General features: G+C 38.0%; 1 protein-coding gene across 9 annotated transcripts in view; it reads right to left on the bottom strand.

Annotated features, from left to right (window-relative positions):
- Positions 1-96: 96 nt before the first annotated feature.
- Positions 97-18,522, bottom strand: part of MEF2A (myocyte enhancer factor 2A) — a 92,007-nt gene continuing 73,581 nt past the window's right edge. For 6 of the 9 annotated variants that reach the window (XM_075763927.1, XM_075763930.1, XM_075763929.1 and 3 more), the window contains 5 exons: positions 15,517-15,707; positions 13,908-13,931; positions 10,131-10,257; positions 4,642-4,768; positions 97-4,171 (listed from right to left, as the gene is read on the bottom strand). In XM_075763927.1, coding sequence (XP_075620042.1) covers positions 3,817-4,171; positions 4,642-4,768; positions 10,131-10,257; positions 13,908-13,931; positions 15,517-15,707 — 824 coding nt within the window. In that variant the 3' untranslated portion in view covers positions 97-3,816. The remainder of the gene's footprint in view (positions 4,172-4,641; positions 4,769-10,130; positions 10,258-13,907; positions 13,932-15,516; positions 15,708-18,522) is intronic. The other 3 variants (XM_075763928.1, XM_075763934.1, XM_075763933.1) reach the window with 1 other exon arrangement.

Below are 18,522 nucleotides of genomic sequence, written 5' to 3'. Positions count from 1 at the left end.
CCAGCACTTCAAGACTGAACCTGAAGAGTATTTGGGATACCTGGAGAGGGACAAAGATGTGCCAGACGTGCTCTGCAAACACGAGAGAGGCTGGAGTACACAGTAAAAGCCAGTATCTTTACTTTAGTGAATGCAGGATACAAATATTTTACAACAACCTCTAGCATTTTCTTAACCATTTGATAAAAAGTTCACTAGAATATTTATTGTATATTGAAGAAAAAACAACACATTCAGGGAAAAAAATTGAGATTAACTTATTTTTTTCTTAAAAGATTCGTCTCAAGGATGGCAACAAAGTCCAGCTTGTGCCGCCAAACGGCTTATCATCATTAAACCGTGAACAGCTTCTTTGTGAACTGTTGACTACAAACATTTACCAAATACATAAATCTCTTTTAAAAAAGCCATTTTAAATATAGCAAAGCAGTGTTCTCTTGCACAGCAAAGTGAAGAAAGTTTCTACTAAGATTTAAACGTTTACATTTGTTAAGTCTTTCTTTCACATTCTAATTTAACTTCTTCCATGATCAATTGTTAGGAGTTATTTTGTTCCTTATTTACTATGTATTTCTTGTGCGCACAGTAATTCGCAAGTTTCTGATGCATTAGTGTCCTTTAAGTGAAAGGAAAGGCTAAAGCATTTTTCTCTGACGAATCCCTGATAACATGTATTTTTAAACACTACAGTGAGAGCTCGAAGATGGAGAGGTGATTTGTCACAAGAGCAGATAAAAATCTTAAATCATTCAGACTTGAATGGGTTCAGACTAGGATTGGATCCACTTGCAACTTCATTCAGTATAGTTAATTTAAAAAAGTATTTTTTACCTGTTGAAATACCTGTGCTATGTCGTCTTTTTTTATAAAACATTTTTACAATTCCTAAAAAAGTATGTTCCAAAGTCAGTTACTTGTTACTAAAAATCAGGATTCCCGTTTATTCAACGGCATGAGATCCTCCCCTACCGCGGGAGGTCTGTGAAAGACTTGTTCTGCCGAGTCTGGTGGAGGGTCTGGGGCAACACGTGAACAGTCCCAGTAGCAGCTCTTCAGAGCTGATTATCTGGGGGTTTTTTAATACGTTGGTGCAATTTCAATACAAACTCTAACCCTTATGTAGCTTTTTTTCTTTAAGAAAACAGTAATAGTACTGTTTAAAAACCTGCATAGAAATAAAGACTATTGAGATACAGTCAGCAAAGCCATCTTATAAGGCACACAAGAAAATAGACAGTAAATGTGAATGCAGAACTCCCACTCAGATGTACAGCAAAGTTCATATATGTGCATAAATAATGAAAAAAATCACATAACTTTTCAGAGCATTAAAAGGTTCTCTGAAGTGGTAAGTGAATTCAGTCACTTTGGGAACAGAGGTGCTGTTAGAATGAGTCTCATTTTCCTCTATGCTTCCATAAACCGGTAACTACCTGCAGTAACTGGAGAGGAATTTGTTCCAAAGGTAAGTGGCTGAAAGGAACTGAAACCCCTACAGTTGTTGAAGTTACCATGACAACAAGAGCGTATTTTGGGGAGCCATATGTACTGGCTTTGTTCTTGAATCACACATGAAAGCAAGCAGCCAGGAGGTTGCTGTCCCCGCTGGATTTCCATTTCTCACACTTCTGACAGTATCAAGTAAATTATTTTTTAAAAATTAAATAAAATTAAAGCCCAAGCAAAAATTTAATAAACATCAGGGATGACATTAAGGGAGTTTGGATGACAGAACAGCACTGTAGTTTCTCACCCAGAACTAGAACTACCAGCAGTAATGAAATTCGGTTCCCAGTATGAAGGGAGGGAGATGCACAGCAAGGACCCGGAAAGAGACCCCATTTCCACAAGGCAGGAACGCTCCCTGACCCAAACCAGCTCCACCAAAACAGGCCTGTACAAACCAGTACATCAGGCTTTTGGCTCCTGAGACTTTCTGCTGCTCAAACCCAGCTCTGCCCCCTCAGATGGGAGAAGTTGCCAGGAGAGGCGGCAGTGCCTTCCCTGTCCTTGCCACAACAGCCAGACTGTGCGAGGTGGCTCCTCACCCAGCCGGGTACAAAACCAGCCCTGCCCCAGCCAGCTGCTGGGACACGATTCCTCCCTCTGGGTCACGGGAGCAGCAGAGGGGAACAGCAAATTTACTTCGGAGGCTGAGGTTTTATCCCAAACCACTTACCAACTTAAAAAACCTTTTGTGCTCATCTGATATGTGTTATTTCCCTATCAGGAGAAATCAGGTCAAGTTTTTCCACTGTTCTTTTCTCTTTTTTTCCTCCTCAGAAGAGGCAGCTTTAACATGATGCCTTAAAATGTGTTGTAACAGATTTTTTTATATTTATGCAGGATGAACTTAACACCGGATTATTTTTTTTTTTTGCCACTTTGCTATTTATATACATATATATAAAATGTATAATGAAGCTTAACCATACAGCACAGAGATTACAATTTAACAGCACACATTCACCACCAGTGAGGGGGACAACCCCTTTATACACCCTCTGAAAAATCTGGATAATAATATTAATAATAATTAAAATCCAAAGAAAGTACAGTATATTTAACAAAATAGTAAATATTAAACAGTGAATACTCTACTTAATAAGGACCTCGCCTTTTTTCAAGTTGGCGTCAATCCACAAAAATATACTTTTTAATCTGGTGAACGTACAATACATAGGTACTTACACCAAAGGTGATAATATATTTAGGATGCTATATACACAAAGAGTTTGGCTCAAATTTAAATTTACATAAGTGTTCATGGCTTATTTTTCCCCCAAGGTTCCGCCTGCAAGTTTTTCCTTTTCATCTTTGAAAGCAAAAACTAGAAAGTCAAAATAAGATAAAACTATACTCTACAAAAAAGCTACAACATACAGCTTTGGCTTATATAAATAATTCATAGCAGAATGTGTTCAAAAGTACTGTATATAACTTTATATATAGTCTTCAATTCATTAGGGTATTGTTTTCTTTAATATAAAATATACATGAGCTAAAATCCGTTTCTATATTTTTCAAAGGTATGAACGTAAAAACAAATTTGTCAAACATATTCCAATTATAACTTAATATATTAATTTTATTTTGTTAATGTTCTATTTTCTAGGCTAATATTTTCTGAATATTTCATGCGAGTTCTCTATGTCTCTCTTTCACTCATTAAAAAAAAAAATCACTTCTTTGACCCAATACACTATTTTTTTGCACGTGCAAAACAGGGTTTTTGTGGTTTTTTTTTTTTTTTTCTTATAGCATCAGCCCTTCTCCATGCACCCTCTGCAATAGAGACCCATGCCAGGTTGGGTAATATAAAGGTCGTTTTATGTACAGTATTGCTTTCTTCTTCCTGCTTTTCTACTGCTCTGCTGCTACAAAGCATTATTTCTTAACTACAAGTAACCATACAGCTTGAATAAAACACACAGGGACATTACTACAGGCGAGCCCTCTTGGTTTCTGTAATCTAGTGTGGTAGGATTATAATGCGGGTACAATGTTTCTTTGCAAAACAGGATATATTATTAAAACAACAAGTCCAGGTAAGTGCCAGACTAGATCAATACCTACGGGATTGTTCTGTTACGTTTTACCATGGGACAGCTGCAGCTATACAAGAAGTTTGTCGTAAGTGCCTGATGATTTTGTGTATGCTACACACACTAGCACATATATATGCATGTGGAGATATATATATGCACGTATGTATATACATATAAATATACTTATTTCATGTCCTTATTTATAAATTTAGATATGTCAGGACAGTTCATTTTGAGAACACAAAACTGAAGTGGCAGCACTGCAAGTTTATGTCACCCATGTGTCCATCCTCATTCGTTTTACCGATGGACTCTCTCTATCTTCGGAATTCGGAGGCCTTCCCAACACGACTGGCGAATGGAAATCACTTCGCGGGTCTTCCCGATCGCTGCCGTCGTAGGAGCTGCTGGAGCTGCTCAGGCTGTCAACAGGAGAGCGACCCATTTCCTGTCGCGACTGCTGCTGCTGCTGCTGTTGCTGCTGCTGCGGTTGTGGCTGCTGCTGCGGGAACCCAGAGGGAGTTACACGGTCCCGGGGAGGTGAAATTGGTTCAGATTTTATGTTGATGTTTTGGTTGGTATTAATGGATAAATTTGAACCCTGAGATAGCTGGCTGCCAGTACTGGGAAAAAGAAAACCAAAAGGCAGAAATAAGAAAACACGGAAAAGGAAAAGAAAGTGACAATTCCTGTGTCTGTATGATGGAGTGGTCTCGTGCTTCAACACCCTCAACATGAGTATGTAAACAAATGCAAGCTACTGAAGAAACAAAGTTGAAAAAAGCAGGTCCGAACACAGTTAAGAAGTTAAACCAAACAGAAATATTTCCAAACATTGAAGTTCACCACGCAGGTGACTCCTTTGTAAGAAGCTGGGCCTGCAGGGATGCAGCTTGTCAGCTCACACACTGACCTGACAGAAGGGACAAACATGAAACATGAATGCTTCTGAGGCCAAGGAGCACACTTGACAGGCAATGCGCCATCACCAGCAGACAAGAAATTAAAATGGTCATGTGCTAAATATTCCCCAGCGCAGATTATTCGGTCTGAGGAGGAGAAGCGGTACCGTAACATTACCAGATGTACTTACACGAGAGAGCTGAGGGCTGCTGGACCGAGATGGTGCTGTTGCCAGGCAGATACCTGCCCCAAGGACAGCATTCCTGGGGAGTTGAACCCCTGCAAGGCAGACAGGTCTGCACTGGTCAAGGAGTAATCTAAGAGGGAAAAAACAAATGAACAAGTAGTTTACAGATTTTTTTTTTATATATATATATATATATACACACACAGAGGCATATATAAATACAAATACAAAGGCTTTCTGCCCAAAACAAATAAAGGCAAGTGACCCAAAGGAGTCCAAATGCAAAAAAACTGATGTCTGGGAGCAGTCCTCCTAACATCACCAGGAGCTTAACAGGACATGAGCCTCCAAATGACAAATTTTTTTGCATTTCTGCTTTCAATTCTTACATGTTGCTCTTCGACTTTTTTGAAGATTTTAGTCTTCTTTCCATATGAAATGGAAATTTCAAAACAACACAAAGAGGGAAGAATTCATACAAGTCATTAGAAAGGAATGGTGTTTCTTGCTCTGAATTTACTACAGACATCTTGACTCTGGTTCGGTTCCCAGATGGGAGGCAGCAGTTAGTCAGACAAGACACAGATACCATTTAGCTAGCTCATGTTCCAACATAGTTCATCGTCCTACAACCTATATCCAAAACCAACCAATGAACACCGCTGGCTGCTCGTCCTGGCTGCCAGGGCAGGCAAAGGACTCTTGAAGGGCAGGGACTGGTGCCCATGCAGCTGCAGCCTGGGCAGGGGGCAGAGGGATGAGATGACCAGTCACTGCAACCGGGAGCCTTCCTGCCCCCTCCGTCCACTCCACTTGTGCAGTCCTACGCTAATGCATCACACTCCCCCTCGCCACACAATAGCTTCACTCCTTACTTTATGTCTGATTAAACTATCATCTCTGTATCACAAACATTTTTGGGTTTAGAACAAAAAATGTAATTATTTAGAAATACAACTTAAATGGGTAATAGAAAATACAATATATTCCTAATCAACAGTCAATGACTGGCTGTTACTTTTGGCTGGGCTACAATGCTTAGACCATTCTCACTTCATTCACAGAGGTGAAGTTATTTTCACTTCATCATTATCACTCATGCTTTTCTTTCGGGTTTTAAAACAAAGCCGCAAAAACTTGTCTGCTTTTAATTATTTTGTAATATAGCTTCCTTAAAATAATTTCTAGTCTCTTGAGAATGTGACAAAATGCTAGCAGCCAAACTTATATAACTGCCAGCAGACGAACCAAAAATTTTGCTAAAGTAGGGTTTGTGTTTTGCTTTGGTTTGGGTTTTGGTTTTTTGGGTTTGGTTGGTTTTTTTTTTTGTATTGTCCTAAAATGACAGCACCATTATGATTTATCTCTCGAGATAAGCTTTCTTGAAAAATCTCCTTATTCCCATCCACCAACTTGTTCACTGTGGATAACTTCGAGGTTTCCCTACAGCCTACAAAGGAAGGAGAGCCAGTGCCAACAGGGTATTGTGCTTTTTGGAGATGCAGATGCATCAGTGCAAGAATCTTCCTGAAGACCTCGGGAATCCCAGCTGCATCCCAGGAGGTGAAGGTGCTTAAGCTGCCTTTTTTGTTTGTTTCGTTTCTTCTCAGTTGACATTTTTATTGGAACTCTGAAAAACCCTCACAAGTATTTCTGCATAGACTCAGAAAGAACTTTCCCAAGCTGATCAAACCAAAGCCCTTTTGCAAGACTAAAATAAAAACTAAAGAGAAAATAAATACAGCCCTCCAATGACTACGACATGCACTCAACCTTCAAAGCAGCCAGAACTATGACAACCTGCAAGCGTAGTGAATATAAACCCTTGAGATGGATGTGCTATTCTGTGCCAATGGGATTTCTGAAAGAGCAGACCTGAAGAAATGTATATAGGAATTCAGGTTCCAAGTATTTTTTTTTTCTTTACAATTACAGCTTTTAAGATAATGGACAATTAACTTCCGGTACTTTAGACAGATTGTGTCTGGTGACAGCGGTTTGAGGAGATACTTTTCCAAAGAATACATATGCCACTACACAATTAGCTGCATTATCACTTCCCTAAATAATCATATATCTGCTAGCAGTAAAAGCAGGACACCAATTTCTATACGAGTGACTTGATAGAAGAAGGAAAAGCCACACAGACGATAGTGTCTTCTGTATGATGGAAACCATTACTGCTGTGACCCCAACAACAAGGTACCTTTGAGTTTGTGCCTCTGCAAAATAACTGACCTAAAGCCAGCAATATAATTTATGGCTAGAGATGCTCTGCTCAAGCATGAGTTACTATTTAACTGACCTCTGTGGTTTTTGAATATTTTTTAAGAATGCCTCGGCTGTTTTAGAACAAGTAACTCAATTCATTCTGGCCCTTCCTCCAGTAATCTGCAGAAAGAATACTTCTCCGGCAAAACAAATTATATAAAATAGTATATATGTGCAAAACTGATATCCAACATTTTAATTAAGGATAGAAGAGCTGAATCTATCCCTTCCAGCCCTGAAAAAAACCCCTATCAATCCAGAAAAACAATGTAAGTATTTAAACTTTATCTTAGTCCTTGAACTGCAAAACTGAAATTGCTACATAAGTGGTGACTACCCTCAGAATAGCCAGATGACAATTTAGTTTCAACATCAAATTTCTTTTTGCAAATCCCCTGCAAGGCTCAATCTAATAGAAACCATTTTAAAGCGTTTGAAAAACACTAAAGGCTAAAAGCTTTTCACAAATTATTACATTATCAAAGGAAATGGGCTGGTTTTAAAAATCATATCCCAGTGATAACAGCACTTGTCCATTGCGTAGGACACCACTGTCAATTGTCTTTGCTGCTTCCTGAGATTCAGATTACGGCTCCTCTCATCTTTTTGATGTTTTAGCTTGTTTTAGACATCAGCTCATAGGTTATTCTGGATGAGGGACGCACACAACACTTGCTTCCTGAAACAGCATCAGATTGCATGAGAATGAAGGGATTTGTTAGATGGCAGGTAAAACTCTACGTGGGTCTTCTGAGCAGGGACCAGAACTATTTCTTTACTTAAATGCAATATATAAACAACCTGGTCTAGTGGAGGGTGTCCCTGCCCATAGCAGGGGGTGGGAACTAGATGGTCTTTAAAGTCCCTTCCAACCCAAAACAGTCTGTGATTCTATGATCTTTGTGGCAAGTATCAAACCAAGTTCTCTATGTCCAGCAAATTTATACTTAACACTTATAATCCAAAACAAGTCACCAAGTGTAATTCGAATTAAACTCTCATTAAACTCTCATTGCAACCCCATCTTCTCCTTCATTCATTTCTTTAGACTTTATCCCTCCTGCAGGTAGCAATTATTTGCCTAAGTATTCAGCAATTTGGTTGGGTGCTACTGCAGTATGAATATTTACTGTTCTGATGACTAAACAGTTCCTTTTGAAACACAAGCCTCAGGCAAGCCAGTAACTGCCTGGGGCAGTGCCTCCGAGTCAAGTCAGCACAGAAAGTGGCTGAAGGGCAGTAAATGTCAGGCAATGACCACATTAACACAAAAAGACACAAATACAAAAAGATGTGAGTTGTTTAGCTGGAAGATGGCTACAAGTCTAAATTAAAAACTGTAGTTCAAAAAAACCATGGGTTTCAAAGCTAAAAAAAGTAGAGAAAAATGTATAAAATCCTGTCTTTTTGGGGGAGAAAATTATTATGAATGGATGGCTGCTCTATTCCATCTTCCAACATTATAGACTCCTGATGGCGCCCCTCCTTGCAGAAAATGAAAAAAATTACAAAACCTTTGTATCACTTAGGTTTTGGCCATTTTCTACAAACCCTGAAGGTTGTTGGTGGTTGGTTTTGGTTTTTTTTTTTCCATTTGTCCTGACCTTTGCACAAGAGTAAGAACATTCAGTCACTGACAACAGAGCAGCACAGTGTTTCTTACCCTTTCTGAAATACATTTTCACAGAGGTGCCACCACCGTTACTGATGGGCTCAGCTTCAAGCAGCAGCCAGGTACGTTTTGAAGCCGACTGGAAAGCGCTCAGTCTGACACTGGGGCAGCTCCTGATCTATTCTTAGAGAAGCCACCCCTGCAGCATGTGTATCCCCATCTCCTTCTCACCCCCCACTACCACAACCTTGCCATGTAAACCCAATATAGTGGCTCCTTAAGGAAAAGTGATTTATTCCTTCCTAGTACACCCTCCACTGCCTCCCAGCTTCCCAAGTGTCTCATGCCTGCCAGCTACTTGTGCACAGCCAAAGATGATACAGCTCAAGTGAAGAGCTGCTACTGGGGAATCTCCTCTACTGGAGATGTGGATATTCCTCGATTCATGGAAAGACAACAATAATACTCTCAAGCCCTTCTGCCTAGCCAGAGCTGATCAGCTATAAAAGGAAACTCTGTAGTGTAGCTCAGTTCCTAAGAGCTATCATTGCAGAAAAAGAGCAAGATTTTTTTTATTTTTTTAGAATTTGAAAGTCTATCAAATAGACTTAAACATTGCCAACACAGTGGTCCCCAGTTCAGAAATTCCCATTTTAACAAATTACAGCACTTACGTTTTAATGTCTTCCTCTAAAAAGGACAAAGTGGGGAAGTATTTCCTTTGTTTTCCCTTTTAGTTTTAACCAATAGCTATTTTAACTCTGACGTACAAAGTTTATTGACAGTTATCTGCAATGTAGTTTTTCTACAGGTGCATTCGAAAATTAAACTATGCATCACAGATCAATGGTAATCAACCTGACGCCATCAAGGCTGCAGCCTTTCAAGGAAATGATTATAAAATTTCCTTCACTGATTGCATACAGGGTCTGTAACAAATAAAGAACCTTGAGACTGAAGTCATAATTATCTCTATTGGTATGGAGTCAAAGTAGAAGGCACCGCATCTTGAACTACTTTCCAAATTGGCAAACCAATTATCACATACTTCCAAATTCCTTGCATCACACCCATCTTGGATAAAAAGTAGTTTTAAGGTCCTTCAGATAATAGGGCATTGGTGAAAAGCTGGCAATGCCTTCCCCACGAGTCCCCACCTCACTCTCCATAAAACTACTGAAGAGGAGAAGGCACTATCTGCGCCTTTCTGTAAAGTGAAACCGGTAGGATCCAATTCCCTCCTGCTGTTGGAACTGAGCAGAGCAGAACAAAAGGGACTGTACGCTCTGAAGTATCAACTATTGCTGAAGTGTGAGGCATTTCAGTTCTCAGATGGATAGCTTCAATGCTACTGCTGTATGCAAAGTATTTTAGTGCGTCCCTGTATTTGGCTGTGTGCAATCTGACTGAAAGCTTCTTCCTGATGTAAGTCTCAACATTTACACATTTTACAAGCTAAAGGCTCATTTTTGATGAATAAGAGCCTTCACTTGAACTGAATAGGAAAATAAAGTGAAGTGTCACTAGAAATGCAAATTTTCTAGGCTTATGAATCACAAAAGCCTTGTACATCTGACAAATCAAGCCATTTATTAAAAACAATGCTTACCAGTGTTGTAGGCAGTGGGCATGGCCGAATACACCAATCCCTGCGGAGGCAAGCTTGGAGTTGTCACAGACACCACAGGGGTAGCAAGAGGCTGTGTAGACTGAGAACTACTTATCCTTTGGGTATTCTATAAATGATTAAAAATAACAACGTGTTTTGTGATACAAGTTAGAACAATGGAAAATCAAGTGTTAATATAAAAATCGCATTCCATTAAAATGTGTTTCTTTGCTTTATTTTTTTAGATTAGAATACATCCTTTTTCACAGGATAGATTTTCTAAACAAACCAAAACATTTCAAGACAACCAAAATGATCTTGGCAAACTGAAATGAAAAATTAAGACTCACTGGTCTGCTTCCCATGCATGCAGAATTCAATAGTGTTAGAATTATAGGACATAAAAATAAACGTAATTTCTTAGGGATATACACAACAATTCTCAGAAGTTCTTAAGTGATTTAAGAGTTTTAGTTGTATTTTTAAAGGGGTTTTAGTGCAGATGGTGAGGTGCAGTTCCACCGGAAAAGGAGTCTCCCACTTCCCAGTTGTTTATCCAATTTTCAAAATTTTAGCTGCCAGTTTTGACACTGTGCTGACTACACCTGTCCTGAAAGGAACACAGAGATCTTCTAAATTTGTGTTGATAAGACTTCAGCGATAAAATAAATCTTGCTGTTCCCATGGTTCCTGAGAAACTGAGAGAGTACTTGTTATAATGCAGATATATTTCAAAGCAAACAACACTTGAGTTCACACAGAGCAACTGTGCTTTTTGACAGGAAAAATAGCTAAACTAGATTGTCTCAGATTATCTGACTGTAGGCACAATGTGGCTTTTTAATAATGCTCCTTCTTTCCCATATACCAGAATGAACATCTGTAGCAAATATATCATTCAAATTAAGCTCTTTAACTGAATCTGCTGTTTAGAAAACCTTGTATTAAAGACTGTGAACACCACCAGACCCCAAAGCTGCTCTGCCATAGAGTGCACTACTCTTCATAAAGACAACTTCAATCTTTCTTCAAAATATGTAGTCCAACACAATTTAACCATGCCAGATACTGTCAAGAACAGGAAGTGCTACATTTTTAATTTTAAACCAACAGATACTTAAGTTTTACCTACAGAAGTCTTAGAAATACTAGAAGTAGTAGAAGTCTCCATACTCTGTATTTCTACGTTCTTACAGAACCATTCCCAATTAAGAGAGATGGATTTCAAACTGCATACATGTTTAAAGCAAGCCCCTCTCTAACTCTGAAAAAAAATTTTTGCTACAAAAGTAGCAGTTTTTCATCTCTTTGGTACAGTTCCATTTCCTAGACTGAAGCTACTACTGCTTTTTCCTTATTTTGGACAGGTATAGAAGTATTTCAATATCTGCAGCACTTATTTTTTCCACTCTGATCTTGAGGGAGCGAGTAGTATTAAAAATGCATGATTCCCTTTATAATAACGGAATGAGCAGGTACTAAAACAGGGCTATATTCAATTTTATGCTTAAATTTGCGAAGATTAATTAAGGGCTATCAATCCTTGGCGTGTATCCTTCCAATTTTAAGGAAAAAAGTATACCACAGCTACCGTATTAAAATCAGCTACAACCTTCCACTGGCTACCAGCTTCTGATACCCGTTTTCTCTGGCTGCTGTGGAAAGCCCACCTTTGAGCCTCCTAAGAATTTGGAGGCTCTTTGGCATTTGTTCAGCAGATGTACCCACTCTGCTTCAGAGCTCCCACATGTCAAAGCTCGAAGTCACAGAGAAAGTCCCACTGATTTGCGGTGCAATTTATCCCTTTAAATCACTTATGTACTTCTGAAAATCTCCACTAGACCAAGTTTATCTGGCATAAAGATATGTTATTAGAGCAGATTTTTGTGTCTGTCAGGAATTGACCTTTTTCCAAAGCCTTCTTGGATGGTAGCCTATAAAGTGGGGATTACTGTATAATGGAAAAGTTAGAGGAGTATACTGGGAAACAATCCAGACCAAAGGATTTCCCCATGGGATTTTATTTTTTTGTTGTTGTTGAATGGCTTATAAAGGTGGTTTTCTGAGGTAATTTATTTCTGAATATAATTCCTGAACACTCAGCCATACAAAGACACTAAGAAATATTTACATGTGTCTAATATTTGTTGTACTCAGATTCAGCCAAAGATTATGACAACTTTCAGGAATTTTTATTTTTTTTTTAAACCGGTACAAATGATAGCAGTAACAGGAAGAATTCAATCCCTTTTTTTCATGCTATGCTACCGTTCCTATCTGCTTTTCATCTTCAGTGCTCAGTTCCAACCATACAGAATGTTCATAGACATAATTTAGAACTGCTTTCTAGCATTAGAATTAGCATCAGAAATTAGCGTAATAAGAGACATAACATTGCAGGTGTACTTCATATTTCTTTACCGCATTTGAGGAAGACACTACTGCATTTTCTTTGTGTGAGCTTTCTTCCCCTAAGAGATGAGCCCAGTTTTTAACTCCACTAGAGGGCCCACGCTCCACACAGTATCTGTAAATCCACCCGCCTTCAGCAAGTCGCACTGTTTCACGCTGCAAAGAGCACAGCAATTTTTAGCAGGTAGGAATACCTTAACTCAAGTGCTTTTCCATAATTTCAATTGCAATGCTATTTTGATTAAGTGTTTTCACATTGAATTAAAGCTCTATTTCTTGCACTGGAAACCAGACACTCCTCTATAAAGGTGAGAAGGTGCATGACAGCTGTTTATAACAGCAAGTCATTCCAATAAACCTTAAAAATTTAAATACTGACTTTCAAAAATCATTTCCCCTTACTTCTGTAAATCTATTGCTCATGTTTAAGGTTAAAAAAAAAAAAAAATCGACCAAGAGCATGCATTCATCAATAAATTTATCTAAATCACTACATTTTCCATGCTTTCATGCAATCAGAGCCTCATATTAGCAACAGGTCCATGTTCAAAAACAAATCAAGGTATGTGATAGACAAGACTTCTTTGTGTATCCTTATAATTGCACTCTGATGCAGCTTCTTCTGCATGGTTTGTGCTACAGCAGCTAAACAATTTGCAAATTGCTCTAAAAATAAGTTACAAATTATTTTAGCCTTATGTTATTTTCCAGACAGAATGCCAAATGTTAAAACCTTTTGGAAAAAACAGAGAAAACACAAATCCCAAGAGCTTCCTTTCAAAAGCAGAATATCTTTCCACTAGTAAAAGGTAGAATTATTCATTTGCAATTCTCTATTCCTTTTGGTAAACAGGGAACACCCCTGTGGTTTGATAATCTCATGCAGGATGAAATAATTCTAAACTCCAAAAAGGTGACCTCACCAGCAATGATGTAATCTCCTCGAAAATAAGAGAAGTAATACAGGGCTTGTGTTACAATCTGAAGAACTTCATAAGTGAAGCCACTTTCTAAAAATATTCCAATAATTTAGGGCATAAGGGGTTATTTATATTTTACAAAAAAGACAGTAAATATCCTATACACATGGACAGTTACTCTGTAAGGCTCTTTTCCAATGTTCCCTCCAAGAAAAACAAATATTTCCAGGAAAAAAAATTGTTTACAAATGGAAAGCACTAGATTTTGGATGTGTTTTCAACTTGAATTGGTCAGGTTTTGACTTTGATAAAACAAATGTATTTTTGTCTGCTACCAAGGGAACACTGGAATTATTTAAAGTATGTAATGAAACTACAGTTAAAAAACTGTAGTAAAAGAAATTTTCAGCATCTTGCTCTCTCTCAAACAGTAGCCCAAACTCACCAACTCCAATTCATCCTCCTCCGACTGTACTCAGCAAACAAGAGGGATAACACAGTTACTAAAAATAGCATTGCTTTCAAAAACGAAAGAAAAAGTCACATTTGTGCTTCAGGATTCTTATTGTTTTAACTAATAATGTGAATTTGCCACCTGATTCTGTAAATACCACTACTAGGAAGTGTAATACTTTACGTAATTCAGGTCCATTAAGAAATACCATACCGAAAGAACACATGCTTTGGCCAAATTAGTGCAGAAGGAGCTTAGCAAAAACAAGGACATAGCTACACATTGACAACATATGTAGATGCACAGCAGTTTCTGGCTGGACTGATCCAATAAACATCCAGCTCAGTAACAAAGTATTCTTCACATACAACCATCATATCACCCCAGCATCCGTACTCTGAAATCTCTTTCCAATTGCCTCAATAAGACAGACAAAACCTAAATAGATACTGTACACTACTGACATTAGAACAAAGGCCTTAACAAGATCCTCCTCTTGTAACCATTTCTAATTAACCAGAGTACTTCCTATGTATTCTACACTTCAGTATTGCCAGAAAAACCTTAAACTTCAAGAATCATTACTCTGAGGATAATTATATCTTTTGCTACTTGGATTAATTTCATATATTTCATCATGAATACCAGTAACAAATGTAAGCACTCATGGTATCTTAAAAACAAATAAGAATTATACAGAGAGTACTTGTATTGTTTATATCCTGCTCCTCTTGGCTATGGTTCATTCTTCCATACACAGGAAACAGAAAATGTACACATAGATGTTTAAAATTTCTACATGACAGTGAAAGACTAAGTATTAGGCCAACCAAATTAAAGGAAAAATAGAGTAACTCTTCCTGAAAGACCTGTTCTCGCCTCAGTGCTGTGGTTGCCTCATGCCTGACACGAAACTTGTGTGCTATTCCAAACCTAGGCTGAACAAACATTACTACCAACATGCCAAACTGCACAGTAGCATCGAAAAGTACACAAATAGGGACTGTGCCTGATCCTCATTACTCTTTTATGTCTTCACTGATGACACGACATCCACCATAGGACACACAAGGTTGCATTCCAGCACACCACATCAAACAAGCATTCCGCTCAGATCATTGTTACTACTGAAGCTACATTTTACATCCCACAACCATTACCACCCAGGAAAAACGGATACAAAGTGCGCTTTGGGGCACGTTAATGCAGTTGACATCACCAATAAGATCAGCCATTCCTCCACAGAATAAAGCATAATCCTTTTTAAAACCCACATCCTCCAAACCAAAGTTCTTGGTACCAAGTCAGTGAGATGTCAAATCAAAACAAAATCCCAAACTATGTCTCTAGGATTGCAGTCTAACCACATTTAGGTCAGACTGGTATTTTACACTTTTTTTCAAAAAAGAAATTCCTTACAAATTTAACTTCGCCCTAGGTAACAACTTGTAACTTAGATTTTCATTAGTGAAATTCAGAATACAAACACCTTTCTATTACTGTAACCTATGGTTTACAGATGACACAGTTTCTCCCTGCACATGTGGGCACAACACTTCATTTTTACAAAGCCCGTTAGGGAACAAATGTTTTAACTTACCAATGGTGGCATCATACCCTTGCTGGAGGGTGGGATGACAACACGGAGGTCTGGTTTGCGATTGTTCATTCCAAGATTACCTCCTCCAGGTGGAGGTGGAGACTTTGTAGGCATGACTTTGCCCAAGCCATTCCCACCACCAGTAGTTCCGAGTAGACTTGGAGAAGCTCGAGAATTCACAAACCCATTTCCTAAAAGAGAGAAAACAAATATACTGTAAGACTGAAAAGAAGTAGCAGCAATACAAAAATTTGGTGCATGTGTACAAATTACAAAATATTTCTTTTGTAAAACTTTCAATAACAAACTTCTCACAAGAGCATTGAATAATCAAACAAAAACCACTTTCACAGTAGATCAATATGCGAAGGTAATATCACCTCAAGGACACACTGTGGCAGCTTAAACGCTGAGAAGAACGCATTGTCAAAGAACTGTTTTTAATAACATCTGCTGTGGGGTTTTTTTTTTGTCCTTTGAAGTTCCTCCAGGCTGAGCTTGCAAAAAAGCGCATGCTTTTGCGCAAGCCCACTTTATCCCCACCCCAACAGAACATGAACTTTACTGAATTGTTGCCTGTGAGAATAAAAATCAGCTCTTAAAGTCTCTATTTCTAAAAAGTATTCTTCAAATATCTTCAAGATCTGCTAGGCTCCAGTATCTATTCGCTCATATAATTAATTTCAGTCACTATACTGTCTGATTATTATATTTAGCAACAATGAGAGGAACAAATCCTTTCCCTTCAAATTCATTCCAAGCTCTGGACACAGATATACACATCATTTATGCCCATTGATTTATTTTACACAGGTCTCTCTTCCCCCTTACTCCTAATGCTCATTCTCAGTAGAATTAGACAAGCCAAAGCTTACAGGTCTTCGCTTCAGCACTGAAACCTCCAAGAACTGAATATGCTCAAGCCTTAGCTTGCACTGAAAACAGATCAGAAAAGAGTAACGAGACAGTAAAATGGTGCCTAGTATTCTATTTTCCTGTACTGACAAAAGCACCAATCACATTAACCAAAATACATTTATCAGAAAAAAAATTCAAGCCACATTCCAATGATTTTATCATATTTATAGCAATAATTCCCAAAATACACACACCTTATTCAGCTGCAAATGAAAAAAGTTGTTAAGCCAGGGGAATTTCACAACAGGGAACCCTATAGTTCACACTACAGAACTTGTGTATATGTGTATATAAATAAATACAATTCATAGTGAGATTATATTTACACTAACATTGGAGTTCTGAAAGCAGCCTTTATAGTCACAATTCAGGGAAAAGTCTATTACACAAAGCTCTTCACTGTGTGGGAAATTCTCTTCTCATAACCTGTAGTGCCATACTGGCATGAATTTTGCATTATTATTATTTGAATAGGCCCCTATGCCCAACCCAATTTATTACATTAAGCACATATTAATCTAAGAGCAATTAAAATATGAAAGTTGTCAGTGTCACATTCTACCTTCTTTGGCAAAATTTTTAATGCCTTTAAAAGCTTCACAAGAACAAAGAACAGTAACACGTATCAGTAACGGCACAACACTTCATGAAGGTGACTGGTACTGAAAGGCACTTAGCTTGTCTATGGTGAGAATCAAGGTGTGAATTCAACAGGACATTTATGAGGGAGCCTCCTCTTTTACTACCTATCCTTGTTACATAGTGGGGGAACTGCCAAATGCAGTCCTCTCCTTTTCCCTGTCCACCATAAACAGAACCCTACATATTGTTCTATCAATTTAGAAATGGAAAAAGCAAATAATAATGTAAGAGTTATAACAAAGCTCCTGTGCTGATCTGAAGGTATTCTACTGAGATTTATAAAGGTCTTTGGAAACAGTTATTGCTAAATATTTAAAAAAAAAATTCTAAGTAGGTAGAACTTGCTAATTGAATTTGCAGCCACAGTATTCGTGTTCACATATGGATGAGCAGTACATTCACAACTCTGAAAGCAGGATTTCAAATTCTGGATTTACTTTCTTTGTGGATTTCCTACTGTGCCAAAAGCCTGACCATACAAGGATGATCTGGTGTGTCCCTTGAGTTCTTCAAGGCTAACAGAGCAAGGAGGAGTTATTCTCATTTAGTATTTTCCTGAAGCATTTGTATGGGAGGTATGGGAATATGTTTTCTGATAACTCTACCATTTAACTCGGAAGTTATGGGGGGGGAACAAGGAACACAGATGGCAGAAAGAAGAAAAAGCTTTTTATGTCAGCATTCTTCCTTCTATATTAAAAATCACAGCAAAAACTCATTTTGTGATTAAAGCATCTACGTTCTTCAGCAGAACACAGCAGAAGTTATTGGGACCCTTCTAGGTTAGAGCTAAAATTTAGTTGAAGTGGCTGGAGCAGAGAATACTAGAGCTAAACATACTGTTGACTGCTAGGTGAAAAGTAGCCACAGGTCACACATAAAAACCAATCAACCAAAAAAAAGATAAATTAAGTTCTGTGATACCTAAGGTTCCTGAAACTGTGAGACAGTTTTCATAGAATCATAGTTTTGTTAAATACAGTTACGTATCAATACCTTTCCGTTATAAATGAGTATAAACATTAGTTACAAACAGCCTACATAGCATCAGATTGCAAGACAAGTTGTGCACAATGGACAGAGTAAAAATTGAGTGGATTTGGAAACAGATGTGAGGAAGAAAAATTATTAGAAAATAGTGTATTTTTCACCAAATTATATCTAAAAATTGTTATGGTATCTTCAATTTTCATCAAAAACACCAGAACATTTAAAGAACTCACTGTTATAAAAAAGTCTGGGCTTTAATCTAATAATAAATAGCATTTTATTACTCACTAGGTTGTCAGCGTTACCTTTTATATGCCAAAGCTGCAGTGTTCTGAGTTGAATTTGAACTTCAGAACAATAACACTTTGTATAAACAATGAAGTTCTGTACAGCATTTTAGTCTATCCTATGATACCATTTCCTGTCCTCTGTTTTCAAGTACTCCGGTAGCTCGTG

Source organism: Balearica regulorum, chromosome 12, assembly GCF_011004875.1.
Source record: "Balearica regulorum gibbericeps isolate bBalReg1 chromosome 12, bBalReg1.pri, whole genome shotgun sequence".
Classification (NCBI taxonomy): domain Eukaryota; kingdom Metazoa; phylum Chordata; class Aves; order Gruiformes; family Gruidae; genus Balearica; species Balearica regulorum.
This window is presented reverse-complemented; position numbering and strand designations above follow the sequence as displayed.